The 23,448-nt window shown below is 46.5% G+C and overlaps 3 protein-coding genes across 6 annotated transcripts in view; 1 reads left to right on the forward strand and 2 right to left on the reverse strand.

The window, feature by feature from the left end:
• The window catches only part of LOC116657596, a 14,995-nt gene extending 12,454 nt beyond the window's left edge, over positions 1 to 2,541 (reverse strand). The window contains exons 1-2 of one of the 2 annotated variants that reach the window (XR_004312761.1): positions 1,827 to 1,938; positions 40 to 129 (exon numbers count right to left, since the gene is read on the reverse strand). Coding sequence is in view for 1 of the 2 variants with exons in the window: in XM_032460829.1 (XP_032316720.1) it covers positions 44 to 129; positions 1,827 to 2,537 (797 nt within the window). In the remaining variant the exon portion in view is untranslated. Of the gene's footprint in view, positions 1 to 39; positions 130 to 1,826 lie in introns of both variants that reach the window. The other variant, XM_032460829.1, reaches the window with a different exon arrangement.
• ZKSCAN2 (zinc finger with KRAB and SCAN domains 2) lies at positions 2,541 to 17,949 on the forward strand. 2 transcript variants are annotated; one of them, XR_004312760.1, is made up of 8 exons: positions 2,541 to 3,182; positions 4,214 to 4,400; positions 6,174 to 6,262; positions 6,610 to 6,736; positions 9,200 to 9,883; positions 10,873 to 11,364; positions 13,649 to 16,623; positions 17,182 to 17,949. XR_004312760.1 is itself a non-coding variant. In XM_006186673.3 (7 exons), the coding sequence occupies exons 1-7, from the start codon at positions 2,778 to 2,780 to the stop codon at positions 14,569 to 14,571; spliced, it is 2,907 nt and encodes a 968-aa protein (XP_006186735.2). In that variant the 5' UTR covers positions 2,541 to 2,777; the 3' UTR covers positions 14,572 to 17,949. The 2 variants fall into 2 exon arrangements, 1 of the variants encoding a protein (XP_006186735.2); XM_006186673.3 differs by having other exon boundaries at positions 13,649 to 17,949.
• Positions 7,200 to 23,448, reverse strand: part of AQP8 (aquaporin 8) — a 41,736-nt gene continuing 25,487 nt past the window's right edge. The window contains exon 7 of one of the 2 annotated variants that reach the window (XM_032460828.1): positions 7,200 to 7,980. In XM_032460828.1, coding sequence (XP_032316719.1) covers positions 7,893 to 7,980 — 88 coding nt within the window. In that variant the 3' untranslated portion in view covers positions 7,200 to 7,892. Of the gene's footprint in view, positions 7,981 to 21,846; positions 22,328 to 23,448 lie in introns of those variants that run through there. The other variant, XM_006186672.3, reaches the window with a different exon arrangement.

Genomic DNA, 23,448 nt, shown 5'->3' on the forward strand with positions numbered 1-23,448 from the left:
AATATGGAGAGGGTGGAGAGGTACAAAAGGAAGACGTACCTACATATTTGTTGGGGTAGTTAGGAAGGGCTTTTGGAGGTTTTTCATGCAGAGGCCATGACAGAAGCAAATAAGGAACCAACGTAGAGCCTGGTGGATAAAATAAGAAAGGGAATGTAAACGTGCTTCAAAATCTGTGGAACTGTGCACACGTAATTGTTCAGAGGTTCGGACAGCCAATGAGGCTGCCTGAGGGCCTACCATGAGTAAGTCACTGGTACAAAAGGGTTTAAAAAAAAAGTCCTGCTTCATCTAGCTAACATTGTAGCGGGGGAGAAAGATGTATTTGCCAATTATTTACAAGTGTGATCATTTCACCTGGCTTTTTTCTTTAGGACACAAGGCATGGCCTCCAGTTCACTGCAGCTTCCACCACTCCCCAGTCCCTATTGTCTTATACTCTGCCTACTTCACTCATTGGTCACCTGCCTGAGCCCAGCAGCCTTTTGAGTTTGTGACCACTGCTCCCTAATGTCCCTGAGCTGCTGGTGACATTTACCTCTCCTAAAATCGCCCAGTGGCTCAAGGAGCATATGAAAGACCCTATTCTTAGCTGAATCAGAATCATGGGTTGCCACTTAGTCTTAAGTAACCTTGAGCAGTTATGTCACCTCACTGAGGTGTCAATATCCTTAACTCTAAAACGGACGTAATCTTATCTGCTTTAAAGGATATCTGTGAGGACTAGACTTTGCCTGTTCAGCTCTTACTCCTCCTTTGGATCTCATTCCTAGTTTCACTTCTTCAAAGAAACTGTCCAAGGCCTCCTGACTAGGTCAACTCCCTCTAATATACACAGACTCTCAGCACCACGTTCCTCTTCTTGGCAGGTACCCGCCCCAGTTACAACTGTACATTAGTTTGTAGATTATTTGATTAACACCTCCCTCTCCTGCCAGACTAAAAAACTCAACAGTGGCAGAGAATGCTGTTTTTCTCACCACTTATCAAGTCTGGCAAAAACAAAACCCAGGTGCTCAGTAAATATTGTAAAGGACAAAATAAAATAAAGTGCTTCATAGACAGCTGTGTAAAGACAACCCGTGGCATATACTTCATGTCCAATAGAGTATCATCTAATGCCTCTTGGCTACTAGAAATTTCAAGTCAGGTTTTAACTAAGACTTTCTCTGAGAAAGAAAAGTCCCTAAACTTTATTTTCTAATAGGCTATCAACACCCCCCTCCTCCTAGAATAAGGATTTCCGTTTTGCCCACTGATACGCCAAATACGTAAAACTGCCTGGCACCTAATCAAAAACGGGATGTAAGGAGGGAGGGACGGGAGGGCGGGCACAGCTCTGGAGTTTCACAGAAGTTGGGGAACTTGGACAGCTTCTCCCGCACCGCCAGGAGGGAGGAAGCTGGGGTCTGGTCGGAGGTGAATCAGGGATGACATCCCCTCCGAACACTTTCAGCCACACCGATTTCCCGGTGCCCCGGATAGTAAACCCCAAGGAAAAGAGGAGGGCCCTCGCGCTGCCCCTCGGGGAACAGGGGCATTCACCAGTGCTCCCGCAAGGGACCTGCCAGTGCTGCGCGAAGCCTCTCCGCGGGGGCCGCCGTCCCGCCGAGGGTCACCGCCTGCGGAAGACCCGCCAGCACGCGACCCAAACTTCGCTGAGAAGCAGAACCTTCCGCCTGGTCCCTCCGCCAGGCAAACGAGTCCCCACCGCGCGGCAGAAAGGACTGTACGCCCCCTCCTCAGTCGTGCCCCACCACCTCAGAGACGTCTCCCCGCTTTCCAGACTGCCCCGCTGATTGAGGACGCCCACTCCCCTTTCTCACACTGTGCCTTCGTGTCCCGCAAAGTGCCTGCGCTGTGTCCCTCCGCCCCGGGGAAGCTCCTCCGCGCCCCTCCTCATTCCTAAAGTGTCTCGGCGGCAAGCGACTACGCTGCGAGGTCTCGCGAGAGTCCGCCGCGCAAGCCCCCTCCTCCCAGCCCCTCGCCGGCGAGGAAGCTTCCCCTGAATCCCGCAGCGCGCGGGCGCTAGCGGCGCATGCGTGGTCGCGGCTCCCAGCGCCCCCCGCGCAGTCCCGGAGCTGAGCGGACGAGGCCGCGAGCGAGGAGCCGGCGGTCGGTCTCTGCGAGGCCTTGCTAGGTACCACCGGCTTCTCTTCCTTCAGGGGCGGGACCGCTTCGCGGCCTTTCCTCAACGTGCGGAGGTTTCCTGAGGACGGCCGGATCACCTTGGGCCGGAAGAGCCTGGCGCTGGCTTCGGACGACGGCGACCCCTCTCCCAGCCAGCCACCCGCAGCGGCCTGGGCGCGCCGCGGTGCCCGGAGCCTCGAACCTGGGGCCGGGCGGTGCCTGCACAGCCGGCTCCACCCACTGGGGCCTCGCCTCCAGCCGCCCGACCCCGGGTGTCTGACACACCCCCTCCCGGCGGGGCTCTCCGCCCCCGCCCTTCTTTCCCTGGTCTCCTTGATTTTTTTTTCCAGTCCTCTACCTCGCTGTTTCCGACTTTGCACTAAAAGATGCACCCTGGAAAACCACATCAGGGGGCCACATCTTGTTCGGAGAAGAGGCCAAGTTTTGGGACCTTAGGGTACACATCCACCTTTTCAAGGGCCTAGATAGGTTTGATTAACCAGCCCAGAGCACCCTGTTCTTGCTGACACTGCCATTTTCACCTCCCTACCTTCCCACACTTACAAAACTATTAACAGGGACTCTCGGAGGTTGGTTTATTTGAGTCCCCTTTGAGCTAGGCGTGAGGTTGGCACCTGGGTTAGAGTATGGCTGCATCCCTGGACCCTCAGATCGACGCGCCCCTGGAGGTTGAGGGATGCCTAATAATGAAGGTGGAAAAAGAGCCCGAGTGGGCATTGGAGCCCATTCTGGAAGGATCGGACAGCTCTGAGTCCGAGACCTTTCGCAAATGCTTCAGACAATTCTGTTATGAGGATGTGACCGGACCCCATGAAGCTTTCAGTAAACTCTGGGAACTTTGCTGCCGGTGGCTGAAGCCAGAAATGCGTTCCAAGGAGCAGATCCTGGAGCTGCTGGTGATTGAGCAGTTTCTCACCATTTTACCCGAGAAGATTCAGGCGTGGGCACAGAAGCAGTATCCGGAAAGTGGAGAGGAGGCGGTGGCCCTGGTAATACATTTGGAAAAAGAGACTGGAAGACTAAGACAGCAGGTGAGAGAGGATTTTCCAAATTTTTATATTTAGCAAGAAGGGGAGGGAGAGGAGGATGGCTAGGGGATGCATTGCAGGAAATGCTCATTATGAAGCGGTAAATGGTACTAATAATAATCCTTTATAAAGGGAATCTACTTAAAAGGGATTTGAATTTTTCATATTAAATAGGAAAAAAAAAGCTTTGGCTGAAATATTATCTTGCAGTTGACACTAAACATGCATGTAAGTATTTGTCTTAAATCTTCGCATAATGTTTCTCCCAAAAATTACATGAGAGAACAATGTTACGCTTCAGTGTTTGACTTTTACAGCTTGATCCTAAAGAGGGCTATTTTTGCCCCCCCCCCCAAAAAAAAAGGAAAGAAGGACTTCATTAGTTATCCCAGAGCCCTCGGTAACTCTTTAATATTTCAATCCGAGTCTCCCGAAGTGTTCTCAATGTCATCATCCTTATCACTCTTCTTGGGTTTAATTGCTGATCCCCATTTGTCAGTGGCCTTGCATGCTCTGCTAGTTGTTTTTCAACAGCCCTTTCATTAACCTCTTGAAATCCTGCAAGATTTGCATTTTCACCTTGCACAGTCTTCGCATTTGTGTAAAGCTCTGACTCTCAGCAGGTTGCTGTGTTGGTCAGAGATAGACAGTAGATGTGGAGATTAATTTTCTAAGTTTTCAGTTCACTCGTGAATTAATTTGTATTGTGAGAACTTTCACTTCTCCGTGAACCTAATACATGTGAGGGCGCAAGTAATGTCTCTTCTGCTAACAGGGAGGCTCGGGATTTCACTCCTAACAGATTTTCCCTCCTCTGTATATTAATAAAAAGCATTCCCTTACGCCTTTATGTGCAGGCTTCTGGACAGTACAATTCACCCTATGCCCTCAGAGGTCCCACTGGGAACAGAGTGAAATTTTCCTTCCTTCTCCCATCTTCTATCCTTCTTTGGTATCTTTCTTGGGGGACTCAGGCCCTGATCTGGCCCTCTTTTCCTCCCTCTTTCCATTATGGCATTGACTTTATTTCCCAGGTTAGCAGTCCTGTGCACTTAGAGAAGCAAGCCCCACAAGGAGCAGCATGGGAGGTGGCCAGCTTTCAGCCACGGCAGGCGGAGCCCCAACCCAGAGTAGTGTCTCAGGAGGATGCTGAAAGCCTCCACTCGGGACACCGGGAACAGCTGAACCAAAAGAGAGAGCTTCAGCCCTTACCCAAGAATGGTAAGAAGAAGAACTCGGAGCATGCCCAGTGCAGAGACCGTGGCACGTTGGTTTTGTAGCCCTAACACTCTGACTTGTGTTGGTCCCCTCAATACATATTTGAAGATAAATTAAATGTTTGGGTAGGAAAGACTTCATTAGCTAGCTTCAGGAGTTGCGAATATGTGTGCCTTAAGTAAAAAGGATCTTAAAGAAGGAATCTGAGAAAATTTAGATTGCCCAGGCTGGCCTTAAGGTCTTGTGTTATTTAAGAATCTCCATCTCTACAATCAGCTTGTGGTTTTTAGTCCTGCCACATGTGTAAGTGTATGTGTTCTTGACTGACTATAAACAACCTGGAAAAAACTGTTTGGAAGAGGAAACAAGGCATTTATTTTTAAAAAGTGACTCAGTAAGGCATCACAGAAGGGGCATGTGAGAGAGAGAAACAATGAGACTTCACAGAGAAGGGACCACTGATGTCCGTAGCTGCTCTAGGCATTAATGAATCAAGCCAAATACAAGGTAAAGACCCTACCCTTCCCAGTCCGCAGGATGGCTCCATCCCCTGCAGTGTGGTGTAAGGCTTAAAAAGAGGAGCGGAAAGATCACTGAAGGTACAATAAAAAGGCATCAGTTTATATCCTTCCTCTGCCCCTCTGTGTGCTCTTGGGCAAGTAGTATTAATTAACTCACCTCTATGTATTAATGCATGGAGATTAAGTGATTAGGCTTTAGAGGCAAACAACCTGGGTTCAAAACCTAGCTCTGTCATTCTTTATCCGTGTGGCCTTGGTCAGGTTACTTAAGTCCTCAAACTTCCATTCTGTTATCTGTGAAAGTCAAATAATGAGGTTGTCAGTGTAGGTTAAAGGAAGCAACATGAAAGCGTCCATGCATCATAGTGCTCAATAGATACTAGTTTCCTTTCTCCTGAAATGGCATGATTATTTTTAAACTTCAAATCTGTCTGACTTACTACACTGAATTTCTTCCAAAAGAAGACCTAGGATTTCAGCCATGTATGCCTAAGGGAGTGGTATGTTTCCAAGGAGGTGATCCAGTTTGCTTCCGTAGAAAGTAATGGAAAGGTTTTTGAATTCTTGGTCACAGTAATACTCATTCTTGAAGTTTTCCTAGATAGCTCTAGAGCAGAAGTTAGCCCACGGATTGTCTTACACTGTACGTTTATATGTCTTCCTTCCCCCCTTCCAGGGGCATATTTGCCTGTAGTGTTCAGTGCTGTATATGCTAACTTTTTTAGGACAGTATTCACTCATAGGGGATTAATTTATGCTAGAGATTGCAAACTGGTAACTCACTCCAAGTCAGACTTGTTTTGTTTCATCTGTAAAGAGTTTGTTTAGGGGTTTTGTTTGTTTATTTGTTTTTAGCTCTCAAGGTTTAAGACTTTTGAAATTGTACATAAAAGTCCATATTTCTGGCTTCTCTTGAAGAAAGGAGAAGGCCTGATAATACTAAGGCCACAGTGTCACAGTGAAGCATCAGCTGGAGCTGAACTTTGGCTGTACCCTTTCAGTGGGACGTGCTCTCCGGTTCCCCCACAGTCCTTACCTCTCCCCTTCCGTCATGTCCTTTACCTGCTTACTCCCAAAAAGCATTTGCATTTGTGAGCCCTGCTTTAGTTTTTGGTTTTTGGCATTGTTCTGAACTCACTGAGAAAATGACCAATTTCCACTTGTTGGGTTTTTATACACGCTCATTTCATAAAGGGAGAAGCAGCATGAATAAAAGGGCCAGAGCCCACACCGCTGTTTCTTTCTCTTCTTACAGCCCGGCCTTCTCCCTGGGTTCCTGCTCCAGCTCATGAATGGAGCACCACGGATCAGGAAGTGACCACACGACTTCCTGTTGGGTCGCAGGTAAACTGTAGCTGTTCTTTCTGGCCTTCCTTCCTAGGTTATTCAGTCACAGTGATTGCCTGTGCCCCCACTATCCTCAAACTTCTGTACTCCCTCCAGGAGACTTCTTTCCCCTTACTCCTTTTCCAGAAAAGACTGGACCCAGCCTTCTGAGTAATGGGACTCCTGGCTGGGTCACCTCCCTTGTGATTCTTCATAGTACCTTCTGCTTCATTTGGCGCAAAATAAACACTTGGTTCTTTGATTTTAATTTTTATTTCGGGCCTTTCTGTGCTTCATCCACAGTCATTCATCCTTCAGAGACCCATGGGGTTATCTTGGTAGTCATGACTGTTTGTGTTTTACAGGGACCAGTGAAAGATGTCTGCATGGCAAGAGGTTTTTCCTACAAAAAGAGTGTGCATCAGATTCCTGCTCCCAGAGACCTCTACCAGGATATTAGAAAGGAGAGTGTTGGGAACATGGTCTCCCTGGGTAAGCATTCTATCCTTTTTCACATGAAAGTTTTGGGGATTTCTAATGTAGTCATTTCTCCTGATAGTTATGAAATAGCTATAAACGTTATCACTTAAAGGACCTCCATGGGTTGTCTGATCATTTCTGTAATCTAGAATACCATGTTCTCTTACCTCACTCATTCCCTTCTTCCAATTTATATTATACGTTTATATATATTCTTATAATTCAGTGATTAAGACATTGGAGAGGTACTATATATGACTGTCTTATTATTCAAATATAAACTTGCCCACATCCACTAGACTAGAAACTCCATAAAGCCACGAGGTCTTTTTAGGATTTGTTTTTGTTTAATCCATAGTAACCCCAAGACTTGGCACAGATCCTGACACATGGGTGGGTGCCCGGCAAATATTTGTTGGATGGATGGAAATCTTGTAAATGAAAGAAAAAAAGTAATTTCAATACAATAATCTTGATAGCGTGTTGTAAATTGTTTAAGTAGCACAAATTTTTGCAGACATACCACCACTGACATGTTATTTTACAAGCAGGCTTTTGAAGAATTACATCATCTGCTTTAGCAGTAGGGATAAATATGGTTCATTCCTATGTAAGTTACAAGTCAGAGATTACTTACGAGTAAACTGACAGGACTAAAATGTGCACCAGTACACACTATAGATACTACTGACCTGCATAATAAGAGTAGCCACTAGCTACACATGGCTATTTAGATTTAAATTTATGAAATTAATCAAAATTAAATGAAGTTAAAAGTTCCGTTCCTCAGTGGCCGTAGCCACATTTAAGGTACTCAGTAGCTGTACTGGATAGCTCAGTTAGAAAACATTTTCAGTCAGCACAGAAGTTCTACTGGACAACAATACATATAGACACTGAGGTATAAAGATTGTACAATGGGCTGTGTCAAACCGAATGAATAAAGATAAGCCAGCAGTTGTATATAATTCAAAAGCAATTAAAGCAATTAAAAAAAAAAAGACCACCTTAAAATGATGCTGATGTCACACCAGTAGCAAAGCATTCTCCCCAAACAGCAGGCTCCTTGATTTTCATTTTCATTTAGGGCCTCTGTGCTTCAGCGCTGACCACTCATCCTTCAGAGGCCCATGTGGTTATCTTGGTAGTCGTGGCTGTTAGTGCTGTTTCAGGGGCCAGTGAGGCATGTCCACCTGGCGAGTTGCATACACAGTAGGTGTTTCCTAGCATTGCCTTGGATCGTACAGCATCCAGACCTAGTAAAATGATGAATCAGAATCCTTAGTAAAATCTGTCAGGAGTGGGATAGAGACCATACTTTGGAAATCCAGGGCCCACATGTGTAATAATTACATATGGAAAGGCCGAAGGCTCAGAGACACCTGGCCCAGTCTTTTATCACAGATTGCAGACTAAAGGCTCATGGGCTGAATCTAGCCTGCAAACATATTTTGGCCTTGCATAGAGTTTTAATTTGAAATTAGCTTATATATCTGGATTTCTAGTTTCTCTAGAAAAATCAGATGGCAGACACCATGGGCCCACTTCCTCACAAGCCCCCGCTGAGCAGACTGGACGAGGGGCCCACGCTGCACGGCCTGGGCTCTCACCCCAGCCCCCAGCTCCCTGCATTGCCTGCCCGGTCCTTGGGGACGTTTGAACTTTCATTGTCCCTACACTTACTTCTCTCATGTGAAAGTAAAGAGCAAATCTCCATCCCCAGGGTTCTTTCAGCAAGGATTTGATTTGCTACTGCTTCAGCCAGAGAATTCCATGAAGCTCCTATGTGTGTTTTCTATAGAAGAAAATTAAATGTAACTAGATACCTATGGGGCATTGGACACTTCACAGATGATCATTTATTTAATATTCCTAGTACCTAGTAGATGATATTGTTCCCTGGGAAACGGAGGCACAGAGAGATTAAGAAACTTCCCCTGGTCAAAAAGTAAAGTAAGTAGTGGACCTCGGATTCAGATTTAAGACATGTTGCTCTCCATAGTATTGTAAGGTAAAAAGCTCAAGTTGCTTTCCTCTGCTTACATCTCTTTCCCATTAACTTCGCCAGAATGTCTCTAAAAGTTCGTGACTGCTCATCTCTCATGGGCCCAAGTGTGTGTATCTGCATGTTGAGATGGAGGGAGGATCTATGGGGAGCAGATACCAGCACATTTTATGAGTAATGAATACTAGTTAGGGACATGCTCTGTTCCTAACACAATGTTAGATACTAAGGGGGAATCAAAGGTGATGAAATGTAGTGGTGGTATGAGTTAGTAGATGATTGTGCCGGGTAACTCGTGTAAGAATCTCGTGTGCACCGTCATGGTTGAGGAAGGCTTTAGAAAAGAGATGAGTTGGACAGGACCTTTAAAGGATAGGTGTGCAACAACTGGTCCAGGAAAGCGTGCCCCGGCTGAAGACTGGGGCACGCAGTAATGATCTCTAGCATGAAATACTTTTCTCTTATTATAGGAAGTACAGTGTCGACATCTAACAAGATAGCCCGGTTGGAGCAAAGAAAGGAGCCCTGGACCATAGGTGTACATTCCTCTAATAAGAGGACTGTCTTACAAAGCAACTACATCAAGGAAAAGTCAGTTCATGCTGTTCAGATCCCTGCAAGGAGTGCAGGGAAGACATGGAGAGAGCAGCAGCAGTGGGGTCTAGAAGATGAAAAAATAGCCGGCGTGCACTGGAGTTACGAGGAAACTAAGACTTTCCTTGCAATTCTCAAAGAGTCCCGCTTCTATGAAACGCTTCAGGCTTGTCCCCGAAACAGCCAGGTGTATGGTGCTGTAGCTGAGTGGCTGCGAGAGTGTGGCTTCCTCCGAACACCAGAACAATGCCGGACCAAGTTCAAAAGTCTCCAGAAGAGCTATCGAAAAGTGAGGAATGGCCATGTGTTAGAACCCTGCGCCTTCTTTGAGGACATGGACGCTTTGCTGAACCCTGCAGCTCATGCTGCATCCACGAATCAGCCAAAGGAGATGATGTCTCTCCCCAGACTGAAGAGAACTGGTGTCAGTGCCAAAGACCAGATCAATTTGGTGGAGGAGGAAGAAGCCGCAGAAGAATCTGATGGTGATGAGATGGGCGTTGAGTTTATCCGGAAGTCTGAGATTCGTGGTGCCCCTGTCTTATTTCAAAACCTGAGTGGTAAGAATTCTGCTTTTTTTTTCTAATATGAAAATGGGTGATGTGGTCTTGTAGAAAAAGGAGTAGACCAGACATGGCCAAACCTCGGGAGTTCTGTCACGCACACCTTGCCACTTACGACTGTGATCAGCCGCGTAACTGAAAGTACTCCCAGATGTTTGCTGCCCCCAGTGCCATCTCAGAACAGCCACAAAGGGTCCTTTCTCAGGTTAGAGCACAGCGTGCGTAGACAGATATTCACCATTCTGCAAATCCCTAGACATGAGGGTCGGGCCGTTTCAGATACGGGAATCCATCCTTCAGTGATAGGGTGGAGTAAAGAGATCACTCAGTGAGGTAGAGGATAGAAAAGACTTCCCCACTGCAGAGTGCAAAACACTCAAAAAGCATGTTTAACATACTATTAAAACCTAACCAAAAGTTTTATTCTGCTATAAAAGCAGAACATCTACTTGTCTTGCAGATCATTTCATCTCTCAGAGTAGATCAGAAACTACTCTGGACCTAGTTCTGCTCTTCAAAGAAGGCAGGCTAAGGGAATGATAGGAACTTTGAGAGGAAAGTTCCTATTGGGGTTCTGATCCATTATTCTTAACAATTTTGAAAAGACAGACAGCCCAACCCTTAATAACCACAGCCAAGACAGATTTGGGAGACTGCATTTTTATTCTAACAAGTAAACTTTGAGATCAGTTTATCAGTTTTGATTTAAAAATCTTACTGGGATTTTGACTTTATAGATTCATTTGAGAATTGATATGTGTACAACTTGAGTCTGCCTATCCAGAAACATAGTGCCTCTCCATTCTTTCTAGTTCTTTTATGTCTTTCAATATAATACTATAGATTTTTTTCTATAGACCTTCTCATTTCTTCAGAGCCTATTCCCAGGCATATCATAGTCCCTGGAAATGGAATTTGTTTTCTTGTACTTATATTTTATAATGTATAGACACCTTGTATCTTTGAACGTTATCCTTGAATGGCAGGTGTGCACTGGGGCTACGAGGAAACCAAGACTTTTCTTGATATCCTCCGGGAGACTCGGTTCTACGAAGCACTCCAAGCCTGTCATCGGAAGAGCAAGTTGTACGGGGCTGTGGCTGAGCAGCTGCGCAAGTGCGGCTTCCTCCGGACGCCAGAACAGTGCCGGACCAAGTTCAAAAGCCTCCAGAAGAGCTACCGCAAAGTGAAAAATGGTCATGTGCTGGAGTCCTGCGCCTTCTACAGGGAGATGGATGCCCTGATTAACTCTCGGGCATCCGCCCCTCCCACCAACACCCCAGAACAAGTCCCATCACCCTCAGTTCAAGAAAGAGAGGATGTTGAGATTGAACCCCAGGGACCTCCAGGCTGGGAACCTGAGGAGACCTCACAGGAGACAGTAGTTGAAGATTCCGGCAGCGAGAGAATGAGTGAGGAGGAAACTGTTCAAGAGCCAGAATTCCGGGGACCGCCAGGTCTACTGCAAAGCCCAAGTGGTAAGGATCATCAGGGGCTGTGGTCTGAAAGAGGAGAAAGGGGTTTACTGACAAATCACACCTGGCACATCGCTCGTGAATGACTGTTCATTAAATAGATATTTGCGTGTCCTGTGCCATTTGAGGAAAAGGGGAGGTAGCGATGAATAAGACAGAGTCCCCGTTCTCGTGGTGCTTCTGTGCAAGGGAGGAGCTTACGTTACCGCAAGGTTTGGTCTTGGGGATCTCAGCCTCGGTTTTTGTGTGTATAGGACAGATAATGTTTTATATCTCCTAGAAATACTGTGGGAAAGAAAAACTTGGAATTATACTTGAGAAAAACTCTGATCAAGGAGGTGTGTCTGTAAGCTCAAAACAGAAATGTCTCAGTTATGTGTGGCGTGCATGAGGAAAGTGATGGGCAGAAGCAGAATGATGGAGACTTTCTTCTGGTTCCCAGCTGCACCTGCCTGTTTCCCACTGACTGCTGGACGCTCTTGTGGGCATCTCACCAGTAGCCCAGACTTAAATTTTCAAAACTAAGATCTCTTTCATGCCACACCGTGGCTCTTCCCTGTGTCCCCCCACTGGTCATCCAGGCTTACGAGACAGAGGTAGTTTTGATGCCTTCTCTCCCATTGCTTACATCCAGGCAGATGACATGTTTTTTCATCTGCTGTAGAACATCCATCTGCCCCCTCTTTAGTCACCATGAGCACTACCTTAGTTTAGTCTTTCTCTCTCTTGCCTGAACTGCAGTACAAGTCTCCACACCAGTTTTCTCTGTTAGACTTGCATTAAGGTTCCACAGCCATCCTTAATCTGAGCTGTGCCAGCCTTACCTGTTACTGTCTTCCTTCCTACACTCTATGCTTATTCAAAACAAGCATTAGAGAAGGAAGTTCACACATGCACTCTCCAGTAGTATTTATACGGGAATTTGCAGTATGAAAGCTGAAATTGTTAACTCTGGAACTGGAGCTGTTAAACTGATCACTTTGGAAACAAGGTCCTTTGGTACCATCTCTTGTGAATCTTGTTTTTTTATGGTGAGCTCCAGACCTGTCATCAAATTATCAGGCTCGTCTGAGCCAACTACTGGGCTGTAACTTCCTCCAGCTCCCAGGATAGTGCTAGACCCAATCAGAACACTTCAGAAGATGCCATTGTTAGGGCTTTTCACCGAAGTTAACGGATTAATTGGTGGCTGCCCTCCTCTTCCAGTGCGTGCCGCAGCCGCCCGCTGGGGACTGGGGGACAGCAGCAGTTTCAGTGCAGTGGGTGGAAGCAGAGTGCTGGTGCAATTAGCTGGTAGAAACAATGACAGTGCAGCAAAGTGCTTAGGGGGAAGACCCTGGACTGGGCCTATGTTACACAGGTTATGAAGTATTTATGGGTGAAATAATACAATGTCTGAATTCACTTCCAAATAAGCTGAGTGGAGAGAGCAGAGAGTGTCTGGGAATAGAGATGAACCAAGATTGGCCATGAGTAGCTCGTTGGGTAAGTGGTTCATGGAAGTTCAGTATACATGCTGTTCTCTACTCTTCTGTCTGTTTGGATTTTCCATAATAAAAAGTTAATACAAAAACCACACAGTTAAGACGTGACCAGGATGGATCTCGGCATTAGAACCGGAGCTGTCTGATTCACAGCCCGGGTCTCTTCAACACGTCATGCCCTCTGTCCAGAAAACTTACCAGAGAAGCTGGGATCCAAGATGTGCATTGGGTTGTAGATGAAAGAGTGAGGAGGAGGTAATTCTGGTTTGGGGAACAGTGAGAATTAGATGTGAGTTAGTGGGGTCTATGTGGGAGACAGCCAGAAAAACAAGGTGACAGGAGACATTTGAGGAGAAGAAAGTGAGGCTCTTGGATAGGATATGATTCAGTGTTGATGAACTGAGAAATCCACTGAGGAATTTGGACTTGTTTACTAGAATCTACTCTAAACACTGGTGAAGTTTAGTGTACGTTGGTATAGATGAGAAATGTTGAAAGCAGGATGAATTGGAGTGGAATTTCAGGGGAATGAGCTAAGTTGCTCCCATGTTAATCAGGATACAGATGGGGGATAATGGCTTGGATTATAACTCAGTTCTGAAAACATTTCCAAAGGCCTACTTTGTGCTGGGTGTTACTGGCTCTTCAGGGAACTGAAAGAAAACAGGGCTTAATGCATCCGAGGAGAGTCGCCACCCCCGAAGCCGGTGAGGCACACGGGTCCTGACGTGCGAGGCCTGGACGCCGTGGTGTTTGTCTTAATACAGGACTGGTCTGAAGTTCTTATTGTCTTTTCTTTTCAGATTTTGAAATTGGAAACAGCATCAAGGAGAGTGCCGCACAGGTAGTGTGTAAGGACATGGAGCCGCACAGGGCCCTAATGGAAAAGCCCAAAGGGGGCGTGTCCCAGAATATTGATCCAGGTAAATGTCGTAAAAGGGAATGCATCTCAGGAAGACAGTGGGACAGCCTTCAAGGAGTCAGACAGGGAAAGCTGATGTCTCAGCCTAGAGACTTAGGGAAAGCTGTAGTGCATCAGAGGCCTCTCGTGGGGAGGAGGCCCTACCGGCTTCTCAGATACGGAGAAAGCTTTGGGAGGAGCGCTCGCCTTCTGTGCCGGGTGAGCCACCAGAAGGAAAATCCTTGCAAGTGTAGTGTCTGTGGGAAGTGCTTTGGTAGAAGCAGGAGTCTTATCAGACACCAAAGAATCCACACAGGAGAAAAACCTTTTAAATGTCTTGACTGCGGGAAGAGCTTTAACGACTCCTCAAACTTTGGCGCCCACCAGAGAATCCACACTGGGGAGAAACCCTACAGCTGTGGAGAATGCGGGAAGTGCTTCAGTCAGAGCTCGAGTCTCATCATCCATCAGAGAACCCACACTGGAGAGAAGCCCTACCAGTGCGCCGAGTGCGGGAAAAGCTTCACCAACAGTTCTCATTTCAGTGCCCACCGGAGAGTCCACACTGGTGAGAGCCCCTACAAGTGCGGGGACTGTGAGAAGAGTTTCAGCAACTGTACAAGGTTTCGGGAGCATCGGAGAATCCACACCGGAGAGAAGCCCTATGGGTGCACCCAGTGTGGCAAGCATTTCAGTAAGAGTTCTGTTCTTACCAAACATCAGGAAGTCCACGTGAGAGAGAAGCTGCAGCCGCTCCCTCCGCCCATGTATCTCCCAGAGCACCCCCAGAAGGGGAAGACTGATGAGTTCAGGAAAACTTTTTGACACGATCTCTTCTCTTCCTAAATGACCCTTTAGCCATTTTACCCTAATCTCACTCTTGGAGGCAGTCTTAGCTATGAAGAGTCATTGCCAGGATAAGCTTGAGAAAATGAAGGCTTGGATCCTGTTCTCGCCTCTGCCTCTAACTTGATCAGTCTGCTCCTCTCCTCTGCGTCTCAACTTTTCCTTTACAAAGTCACGAAGATAACGAGTCAAGCCACTGTGATGGGCTTGCTAAATCCAGCAACATCCAAGACCCCTCTGTGTAGGAGAGAGTTGTTTTGAAGGAGAGAAAAAAATGCACAAAGTTGTTTTCATTATCTACCACGTGCGGTCGTGGATACAACTTGATCGGAGTTTAACGTGTGGGTAGAACGTCCAGGAGTCTGATAAGAACCGCATCAGATCCATCTTGGTTTAGAAGATATTCACAAAGGGAGATGGAAGATTTTACAGTTTTCCTCTCCTGTTGCGGTGTGTCTTTTTTGTGTCAAGAAGCTGATCTAAATAGCCAAGATGGAATCTGTGTCATCGCTGAAGTAATGCCTTGCCCTCCACAAGCAGCTCATCATCCATCGTCCTCTGTGGACTGACCTTTTCTGTACCTGAAGGCTGAACCCCCTTGGCGGCCGCTTCTCCAGCCTATAAGTAATCCCATTCCTTTTACTGTTTCTTGTATGTCCTGTACTTACCTCTTAATTGTTCTGGGTGCCCTCATCCGACTCTTCTGAATTACCGTGCCCTCCTCAGATGGAATAGCATGCATGCTCATGGCGTGTCTCACTCAAAGTAGAATTTCAGACCCAGTCTACTTCCACCCTATAACTCCTCTGGCTCTTATCAGGGCATGACTGGGATGTTGGCGTATTTTATGCCTCCCAGCCCACACTTCAGTATAATATAATCGTTTTCTAAAACTCGCAGTGGGTAGGGAAGAACTGAGGTAAAGATCTGAAACGTTTCTGTTTCCTGGTCTCCTTAGTCCTGCTTTAGCACAGATAGCCTCCTCCATCCAGACCAGCTCTCCAGGCTAGTCCCTGTTCATAGGATCATGAACCTCACTGTAGTGCTCTGAGTAATTTATACAACTCTGTAGCTCACTGAGGAGAGGTAGAAATAGTTACAGAAACTTCCAGTCCATTTACCTGCTAGTCTGAAAAATCTCTTTGATAACCCTCAGCACTAGCCTGATAAATACTGAAGGACGGATTCAGGTGGGGACATAGTTCATTTATGGATGTGGATGAAAACCAGGAACTTGGTCACGCAAGGCGTTACTTCAGGATGAGGCCAGTGGCATTTGTAGCCTTCATAGGATGGTAAACCTCAGGGGGGCTTTGCTTGGAGGAGAGGGAAGTCATAAGTTTAGGGGGAAGAGAACCAGAGTCAGGGCTGTGTGTAGATCATTCTTTCGGTCTCGTCTCTCCTTTCCTTTGTGAGATGCTCTTCTATCTGAAGACATCTGAGTATGTTTGAATCTTTTGAAACTTGTTTAACAAAGTACCAAGGAGGGCAGGCAGTGGAGAAAGAAATCCAACTTACGGTGCCAGAATAGAGTGTGGTCTGTTGGAAGGCAGGTGACTCAGGCAAACATTGATCAATGGTCCTTATTTACACTTGCTGGACCTGTTAGAATTGTTCGCATCTCAGTAGGTTGATTTCCTCTGTGTTGTCTGAATTACAGACTTCTAATGGTGAGTGCAGTTTCATGTTGGTAGTGTGCCTAGCACAGGAAGGTGTGTGTGGTGCCGGCGGGCGTGCGCTTGTGTTGTGTAGATGTTCTGAAATTCCCCCTCTAGAGAAGATGCGCATTAATAGAAATCACCACTTAGTAATAAGTACCCAGGAGCGATAATTATATCAAAGCATGGTTCAGGAAAGTAGATTTACTCATAAGTATTTATGAAGCACTGTTGTGTGTAAGGCTATGTTCTAGGCACAGCGAGGGGTATGAAAATGAAGAAAAGGCATGGTGCCTGCGCTCAAGGAACTTGCCGTAGATGGAGGACGTACTGCAGCAAAAGGTCGTGCCTGTTCTGCTCCTGTCAATTACAGGTCAGTGGCTTCTCAGTGAAGAAATCACCTTCACTTGTGGAAGGAGTTTCTCTGATTGCCTAAAATCATATTCAGTACCTCTGTCCCCCAGATTTCCCCAGTGGCCAGGGAGGTTCAGGACCCCTTCTGCCTCCAGTGGAAGAGACGGATTCTGTCTGTCTCATGTGTCTGGGATCAAGGCTGAGGTGGAATTTGGATTCCCTTACCTGTTTCCCAGTTGTAAATCGGCTCCTGGAACTTGTATTAAAAATTACCTTAGTGAACTGTGTCTCTGCTTCTGAATAGAAATTCCTGCTCACCATCTTAGACCAAGACTGTATTTTATCTTTTTTCAGGTGGCACATGAAAGTCAAAATAACAGTCATACTCTGATTAATGTGACTCATATCACATAACATTGCCTTTATGAAGATCCATTGGAAAAAGTTTTTTTCCTATCTCTCAGTACCAGGGAAAGCTCTGATCCTAAAGCTGGGGGAAAAAGGAAAGGTTACCTTACAAACACTGTGATTTTTGTTTATTTGTTTATAACTTACTGCTTTTCTTTCTTTGTTCTAGCTGCTGGAACAAAGAAACTTACAAAAGCAAAACTTACAACTCACCTCAACCAACTACCTGAAACCTATATTTATTTAATCCTGTCTTGTATCTTTAAAAATTGCCCCAAATCCTATTTTTTTAAAAGTGGTATAAACAAATAGACATTTTATTCTCTGACCTCTTACCCAAGGCACTTTGGAACCTGGCCTGTATCCCTGCCTAGGATTATTTTGTTACTCCCATGAAGACCTCGATTCTTACTGGTGATTTTATTACACATACAACTGACTCTATCTGGAAGGAAACCTTAGTTTTTTTTTTTTAGAGAGGAAAACTTCACAGCATACTTAAAACAGCTCAGGGCCGCCTGCCCTGTAGACTGAGCACTAGACCAGAAGCCAAAGGACACCTTCTGAGTCTTGTTTGACACATCAGACTCTCTGGGCCTGAGTTCCTCATCTGAAGAGAAGCCAAGTGTGATTGCCAAGGCTGCTGGAATGTTTTGGGCAATGACAGGTAGCTACAGTGAAGAAAGCCTATTTGGTGAGGTGTGGCGCCCAACAACAGGCAAGACTCAGCCCTGGGGAGCTGGGGAGGCCCCGAGCGGGGAGCGTCTGGGTGACTGGTGTAGCCATAAGCTTTGCCTCTTGAGTGCGTTCTGAGTAGAAGGTATGTCTGCTCATTGTACTCGTCGTTCCGTATAAATGTTCACTTAGATGTCTTCTTGAAAACTTGTATGTGAAATAAATGTCTAAAATAAATGACTCCCGTTGGGTTTTGCCATAATTTGATGGCTTTCTTCTATTAAGGGAAGAGAACTTATCCAAGAGATAACAGAAGCTGGTCCCAGCAGCTGAGGGGAACTTCAGCCTCTTTCCCGGGCACTGCTCCCCCACAGCCAGCGGGGGTCTCTTGTGGGTCCACAGCTATTCGCCAGCAGCGGCATCCTGGTAGTGACCACCGCCCTTGTCCCAAATAACGGGTGGCTCTAATCCTAGAACGGAATTCGCCTTGGAGGCACACGCCGCCTGTACTCCCAGCGAGGCCTCACCCGCAGCCTTTCACGGTGGAACAAGACTTGGCTGTTCCCCGCAGACACAGTGTTGCTTCTGATTTACTGTTTGGCTTCAAGAGTTCAGGGGCCTCCACTTGGCCCTTCTTCCCGTGGCAGCCACAGTCCGTGGGTCACAGAGCCGGCATCGAGATTTTGCCACTTGCTGAGGGTGTATTTCCAACTGTGCCCGTAGGAACTGGAAGAAGAACCACAGGACGGATTTAGAGAGACCGTTCACCTAAACATGAGGTGGATTCCAGACAGTGTCTGTCTCACCTGGACTTTATGAACCTCTATGCTGTGCAGCCGACCACAGTAGCACCAAGGTTCTCAAGAATTACAACGGCTCAAGGTCAGGATGGAAGAGTCCCTGTACGTTTTCTATGTTTTCCTGGAGTAAATGGCTGTAACCTTTTTTTGGAGGAAACAAAGACAAAAGCTCGGAATATTCATATGAGGTGTCATTCAGAGTTCTTCCACGAGATCATCTGATCTCCCGTTCCTTAACAGACATTAGGTCTGTGAACTGACTCAGGTCTGGGAACTAGATGAGAGACTTTACAGGGAAAATAAAAATCTCTAAGGCTACAAGTTTTCGATTCCTCTAAACCAGTCAAAACATTAGACTTTAAGGGCGGAGAGTAAATGCTTTGGGCTTCAGACACCACGAGGAACATAGCTAGTCACAACCTCCAAACCCCATGATAGCTCCAGGGACTTGGAGGGGAAACAGCGGCTTTGGCTCCCCAGAGAGGCGACCTCTGAATTTCCAGACTGTTTTCCTTAACGGCTGCACCAAACTGCATTCCCACCTACAGTGTAGGAGGGTCCCCTTTTCTCCACACCCTCTCCAGCATTTATTATTTGTGAACTTTTTCATCATGGCCCTTCTAACTGGTGTGAGGTGATACCTAATTGTGGTTTTGATTTGCATTTCTCTAATGATGAGCAATACTGAGCATTTTTTCATGTGTCTGTTGGCCATTTGTCTGTCTTCATTAGAGAATCGCTTGCTTAGATCTTCTGCCCATTTTTGGATTGGTTTGTTTTTTTGTTACTAAGTTGTATGAGCTGTTAAATATTCTGGAAATTAAACCTTTGTCAGTCACATCATTTGCAAATATTTTCTCCCATTCTGTAGGTTGTCTTTTTGTTTTGCTTATGATTTCCTTTGCTGTGCAAAAGCTTATAAGTTTAATTAGGTCCCATTTGTTAATTTTTGTTATTTCTATTGCTTGGGTAGACAGCCCTAGGAGGACATTGCTAAGATTTATGTCCTAAAATGTTTTGCCTATGTTTTCTTCTAGGAGGTTTATAGTGTCTTGTGTTATATTTAAGTCTTTAAGCCATTTTGAGTTGATCTTTGTGTGTGGTGTGAGAGAGTGTTCTAACTTCATCGATTTACACGTGGCTGTCCAGTTTTCCCAAAACCACTTGCTGGAGAGACTGTCTTTTCTCCATTGTATGTTCTTGCCTCTTTTGTCAATATTAATTGACCATAGATCTGTGAGTTTATTTCTGGGCTCTCTTTTCTGTTCCCTTGATCCATATGTCTGTTTTTGTAGCAATACCACACTTGATTACTGTAGTTCTGTAGTATTGTCTGCAGTCTGGAAGGGTTATTCCTTCTGCTTTGATCTTTTTCTTCAGTATTGCTTTGGCAATTCTGGGTCTTTTGTGATTCCGTATAAATTTTAGGATTATTTGTTCTAGTTCTGTGAAAAAAGTCCTGGGTAATTTGGTAGAGGTCACATTAAATCCATAGATTGCTTTGGGTACTATGGCCTTTTTAACAGTATTAATTCTTCCAATCCAAGAGCATGAGATATCTTTCCATTTATTTAAGTCACCTTTAATTTCTTTAATCAGTGTTCTGTAGTTCTCTGTGTATAAGTCTTTCGCCTCTTCGGTCAGATTTATTCCTAAGTATTTTATTCTTTGGATGTGATTTTAAAAGGGATTCTTTCTTTTTCTGGTATGTCATTGTCAGTGTAAAGAAATGCAACTGATTTCTGTATGTTAATCTTGTATCCTGCTACCTTGCCGAATTCTTTTATCAGCTCTAGTAGTTTATTTGTTTTTAAGGATGAGACTAGAAAAGGAGTTTATTGGATTACACTGCCACAGACAACAGCAGGCCTCACGGACGAGAGGTGGCTGTGCGAGCAGCCCGAGCAGTTTCCGTGCAGAGCCTTCAGGGTTTCCTGTGTATAGTGTCACGCCTTCGTCAGGTTACTTGCTTTTCCTCTCTTAGTGCGGGCTCTTCAAGCACATGATGCCGCCGTCCCTTCCTGCTCGCCCTCCTCATGTGATCTGCTGGATAGATTACAAGTTCTTACGCGATGTTCTTCCAGAAAAGACGCCTCCCTTCCTGACTAACCCTGATGGTTCCTTCTCATCATTCGATGTTCCTGGCTTATTACTGCATAGTTCCCCTGTTAACAGCTGTGTGTGTTCTCTGTTTTCCCCTAAGAGTTGCTGTTGGCTCTTTGTCTGTAAGCGCAGCTGTATGTCTGTAGGTGACGTGAAGACATGAACAGTGTAACATCCCAGACTCTGGAGCCAGACCAGCTGGGCTTGAATCTCAGCTCTGCCACTGCCTGAGTGCTCCTGAGCAAGTAATTTGACTTCTCTGTGCCTCACATGTAACATAAAAATAATAATAATAATAACAACACTATGTACCTACAGAGTTGTTGTGAAGATGAAATAAATTACCACGTGGGAGGAATGCAGAGCAGATCCTGGCGTATAGGAAGTGCCCAGTCAGTGTTAGTAGCTGTTTTTACAGTCACCTTCAGGTCACTGAGCACATGTTGGCTGAGTAGCCCTTTTCTCTTTTTTAGGTTTGTTGTTACTCAAATCTGTCACTCTCTTTTTCCTCCAGAAGGTTGGGGGTGTTTGGGTAGATAGTGTCCATTTTCTCAACAAGCAGTCTCTGTATCAGTGATTTTCTCCAAGGAGCATTTTCTCCATTTTTACTCAGTATTTTGCTTGTCTGGGAGAAGTGGGTGACAGCTTTGTTTGCTGTTGAGAATTACTTTTCCCTAGTAGCCCCTTTATGATGTTATAATGACCATCTTCCACAGATTACCTCATAGATTCTCACAGAGAAGAAGCACACTCTGCTGGTGAGGTGTGACGTTCAGAATGTCTTTTCATTTTTTCTGTCCTTAGTCATATACTCATGTCTTCCATCCAAATACGTCTGTCTGTCCAGACCTGTATTATGCCACATGATACATTCCCTTGGGAAATCCTGGCAGCCCTGCCCACCCCCAACCCCGCCCTTGCCCTCATCCCCAGCTGGAGCGCAGTGAGGGGGTCAAGCCCATGTCCTGGAAAGCGCTGGGAGCTGAACCAGACCCTGGAGTCTGCGGTGGGCTTTTCATTGGGGTCTTGAGGTCTGTGATCTGGAATAGATTCTGGAATGGTCCAGACAGAGCTCCAGTGGGGTCTGGCTGAGAGGAAGATGAGCTCCGGGTTGGTCTGCACTCCAGCTACCTCGGCGCTGGACTCTTAGCTGAGTTCCAGCTAACAGGACCCTGGACCTCTGAGGCCCAACCCGGACTTTTGCTTCCTCCGCAGCAGTGTCCATTTCCGAAAGGAAAGGCCAACCAGTGGGCACGCAGGAGGAAACACTGAACCATTTATTGCAAAGCTAGATTGACAGCTCAGGAAGCCGGGAAACAGCACAGAGGAATCAGGGAACAAAGAAGAAAAGGGCTGAGGGAAATGAGTTGAGGTACATAAACAACCACCTCTTCCAACCGTTCTTCTGCTCCTGGGACCTTCCCCATCAAGAAAAGCTCTTCTGTTGTGCTCTTTCTACCTCCCTCTGGGCCGTGCTGGCCACACATTCCCCAGGCTGAGGTCTCTTAAGAGCACAAAGGAATTTGAAGGCCTTAGCACATCTGAGAAGCCAGGCCCAAGTCAGGGGAAGCCAGGCGGTCACTCCTCAGGGGCTCTGGCCAGGCAGGGAATGCAGAGCTGTCTTGTCTGCAGTCCAGGACGGGTCCACCGAGGGCCCCGAGGGCAGCAGGAATCCCTCCATCTCAGCCTCACCGTCCCTTCAGGATTAGGCGAGTTTTCCCATCTCCAATGAGGAACCTACAAAAAAGATATCCCATGGAGAGACCCAGCCCTTCATCAAATGTTTCCAGGTCCAGAATTCTCCAGAGAGATGCCTTCCTGAGCCTTTCCAGCCTCGGTAGCCAGATCTCCTTGGGGAGAGGGAGAGACTCTTTCCTGCTGGGTTTCCCGCCCTTCTCCTGAAGATGCCCATCTCTGCCATCCTGAAAGCATCTGAGAATTACTCGTGATACTTTGCACTAAGCCACGGGCTAAGTCAGAAATGCAGACGCACAATTGTGCAAGCAGTCTGGATCAGCCCAGCCCAGTGCCTCTCCCAGACAGCGGCGGCTGTACCGACTTGTATCCCTGCATGACCTGGAGCAGAGGGGACAGGACCCTGTGGATCCTTGAGGCTCACAAGAAGAGAGCTGGAGGAGAAGCAGTCAGGCAGATGTTCTCCTTCTGATAACAGTATCAGTGTCGTCCCTGGCACAGCTCCAGGGAGCACTGCTCACCTTGTGTTTCATGTGAGTGGCGGCTCCTGACATGCATGCTCTGGGGGCACCACTTACCTGGTTTTCTGTGTGGCTAAGTTCCCCTGAGTTGTACACACCCCTGTGGGGAGCCACTCCTCCCTACTTTCAGTCCATACAGTTGTTCGGGTGAGGCTGATCCCACCCCAGCTCCAGGATTAGGCTCATGCTCCAGACACAGCCAGTAAGAGCGCCTGGTCCCAAGGCTACAGGGATTGATTCAGAGGTAGACATGACCCAAGCTGGGCCAGTCCAAACCGGTGAAGAGCAGACTCAGGACTTTCACTAGAACAACTGTTCTGTTTCCTCTGCAGTTGTTAAGCTGCAAGGGTACAAGCCTGGAGTGCCTGGTGGGCAGCTTTGCCTCTCTTGGAGAACCTGTCTACGCATGAAGCCTACACAGAGGACAGCAGAGCCCATGAGAAGGACCAAGCCCTAAAACACTGAGCGCCTACCTGCAGCCAGTGCCACCTGTGAACTTTTCAATTATGTGAGCCAGTGAGTTCGCCTTTATGATGAAAGCTGTGTTCAGATGGATTACTGCCACTTGTAACCAAAGGTCCCAAAGCCATAATCTTTGCCTCTGAAGGAGGCTCCCTCCTCTCTTCTCCAAACCCAAGTGAG

Source organism: Camelus ferus, chromosome 18 (genome assembly GCF_009834535.1).
Source record: "Camelus ferus isolate YT-003-E chromosome 18, BCGSAC_Cfer_1.0, whole genome shotgun sequence".
Classification (NCBI taxonomy): Eukaryota; Metazoa; Chordata; class Mammalia; order Artiodactyla; family Camelidae; genus Camelus; species Camelus ferus.

Coding starts and splice junctions, on each gene's coding strand:
- ZKSCAN2 (XM_006186673.3), top strand. CDS start 2,778: ATGGCTGCATCCCTGGACCCTCAGATCGACGCGCCCCTGGAGGTTGAG. Junction 4,401..6,173: donor TCAGCCCTTACCCAAGAATG/GTAAGAAGAAGA, acceptor CTCTTCTTACAG/CCCGGCCTTCTCCCTGGGTT. Junction 9,884..10,872: donor CTTATTTCAAAACCTGAGTG/GTAAGAATTCTG, acceptor CTTGAATGGCAG/GTGTGCACTGGGGCTACGAG.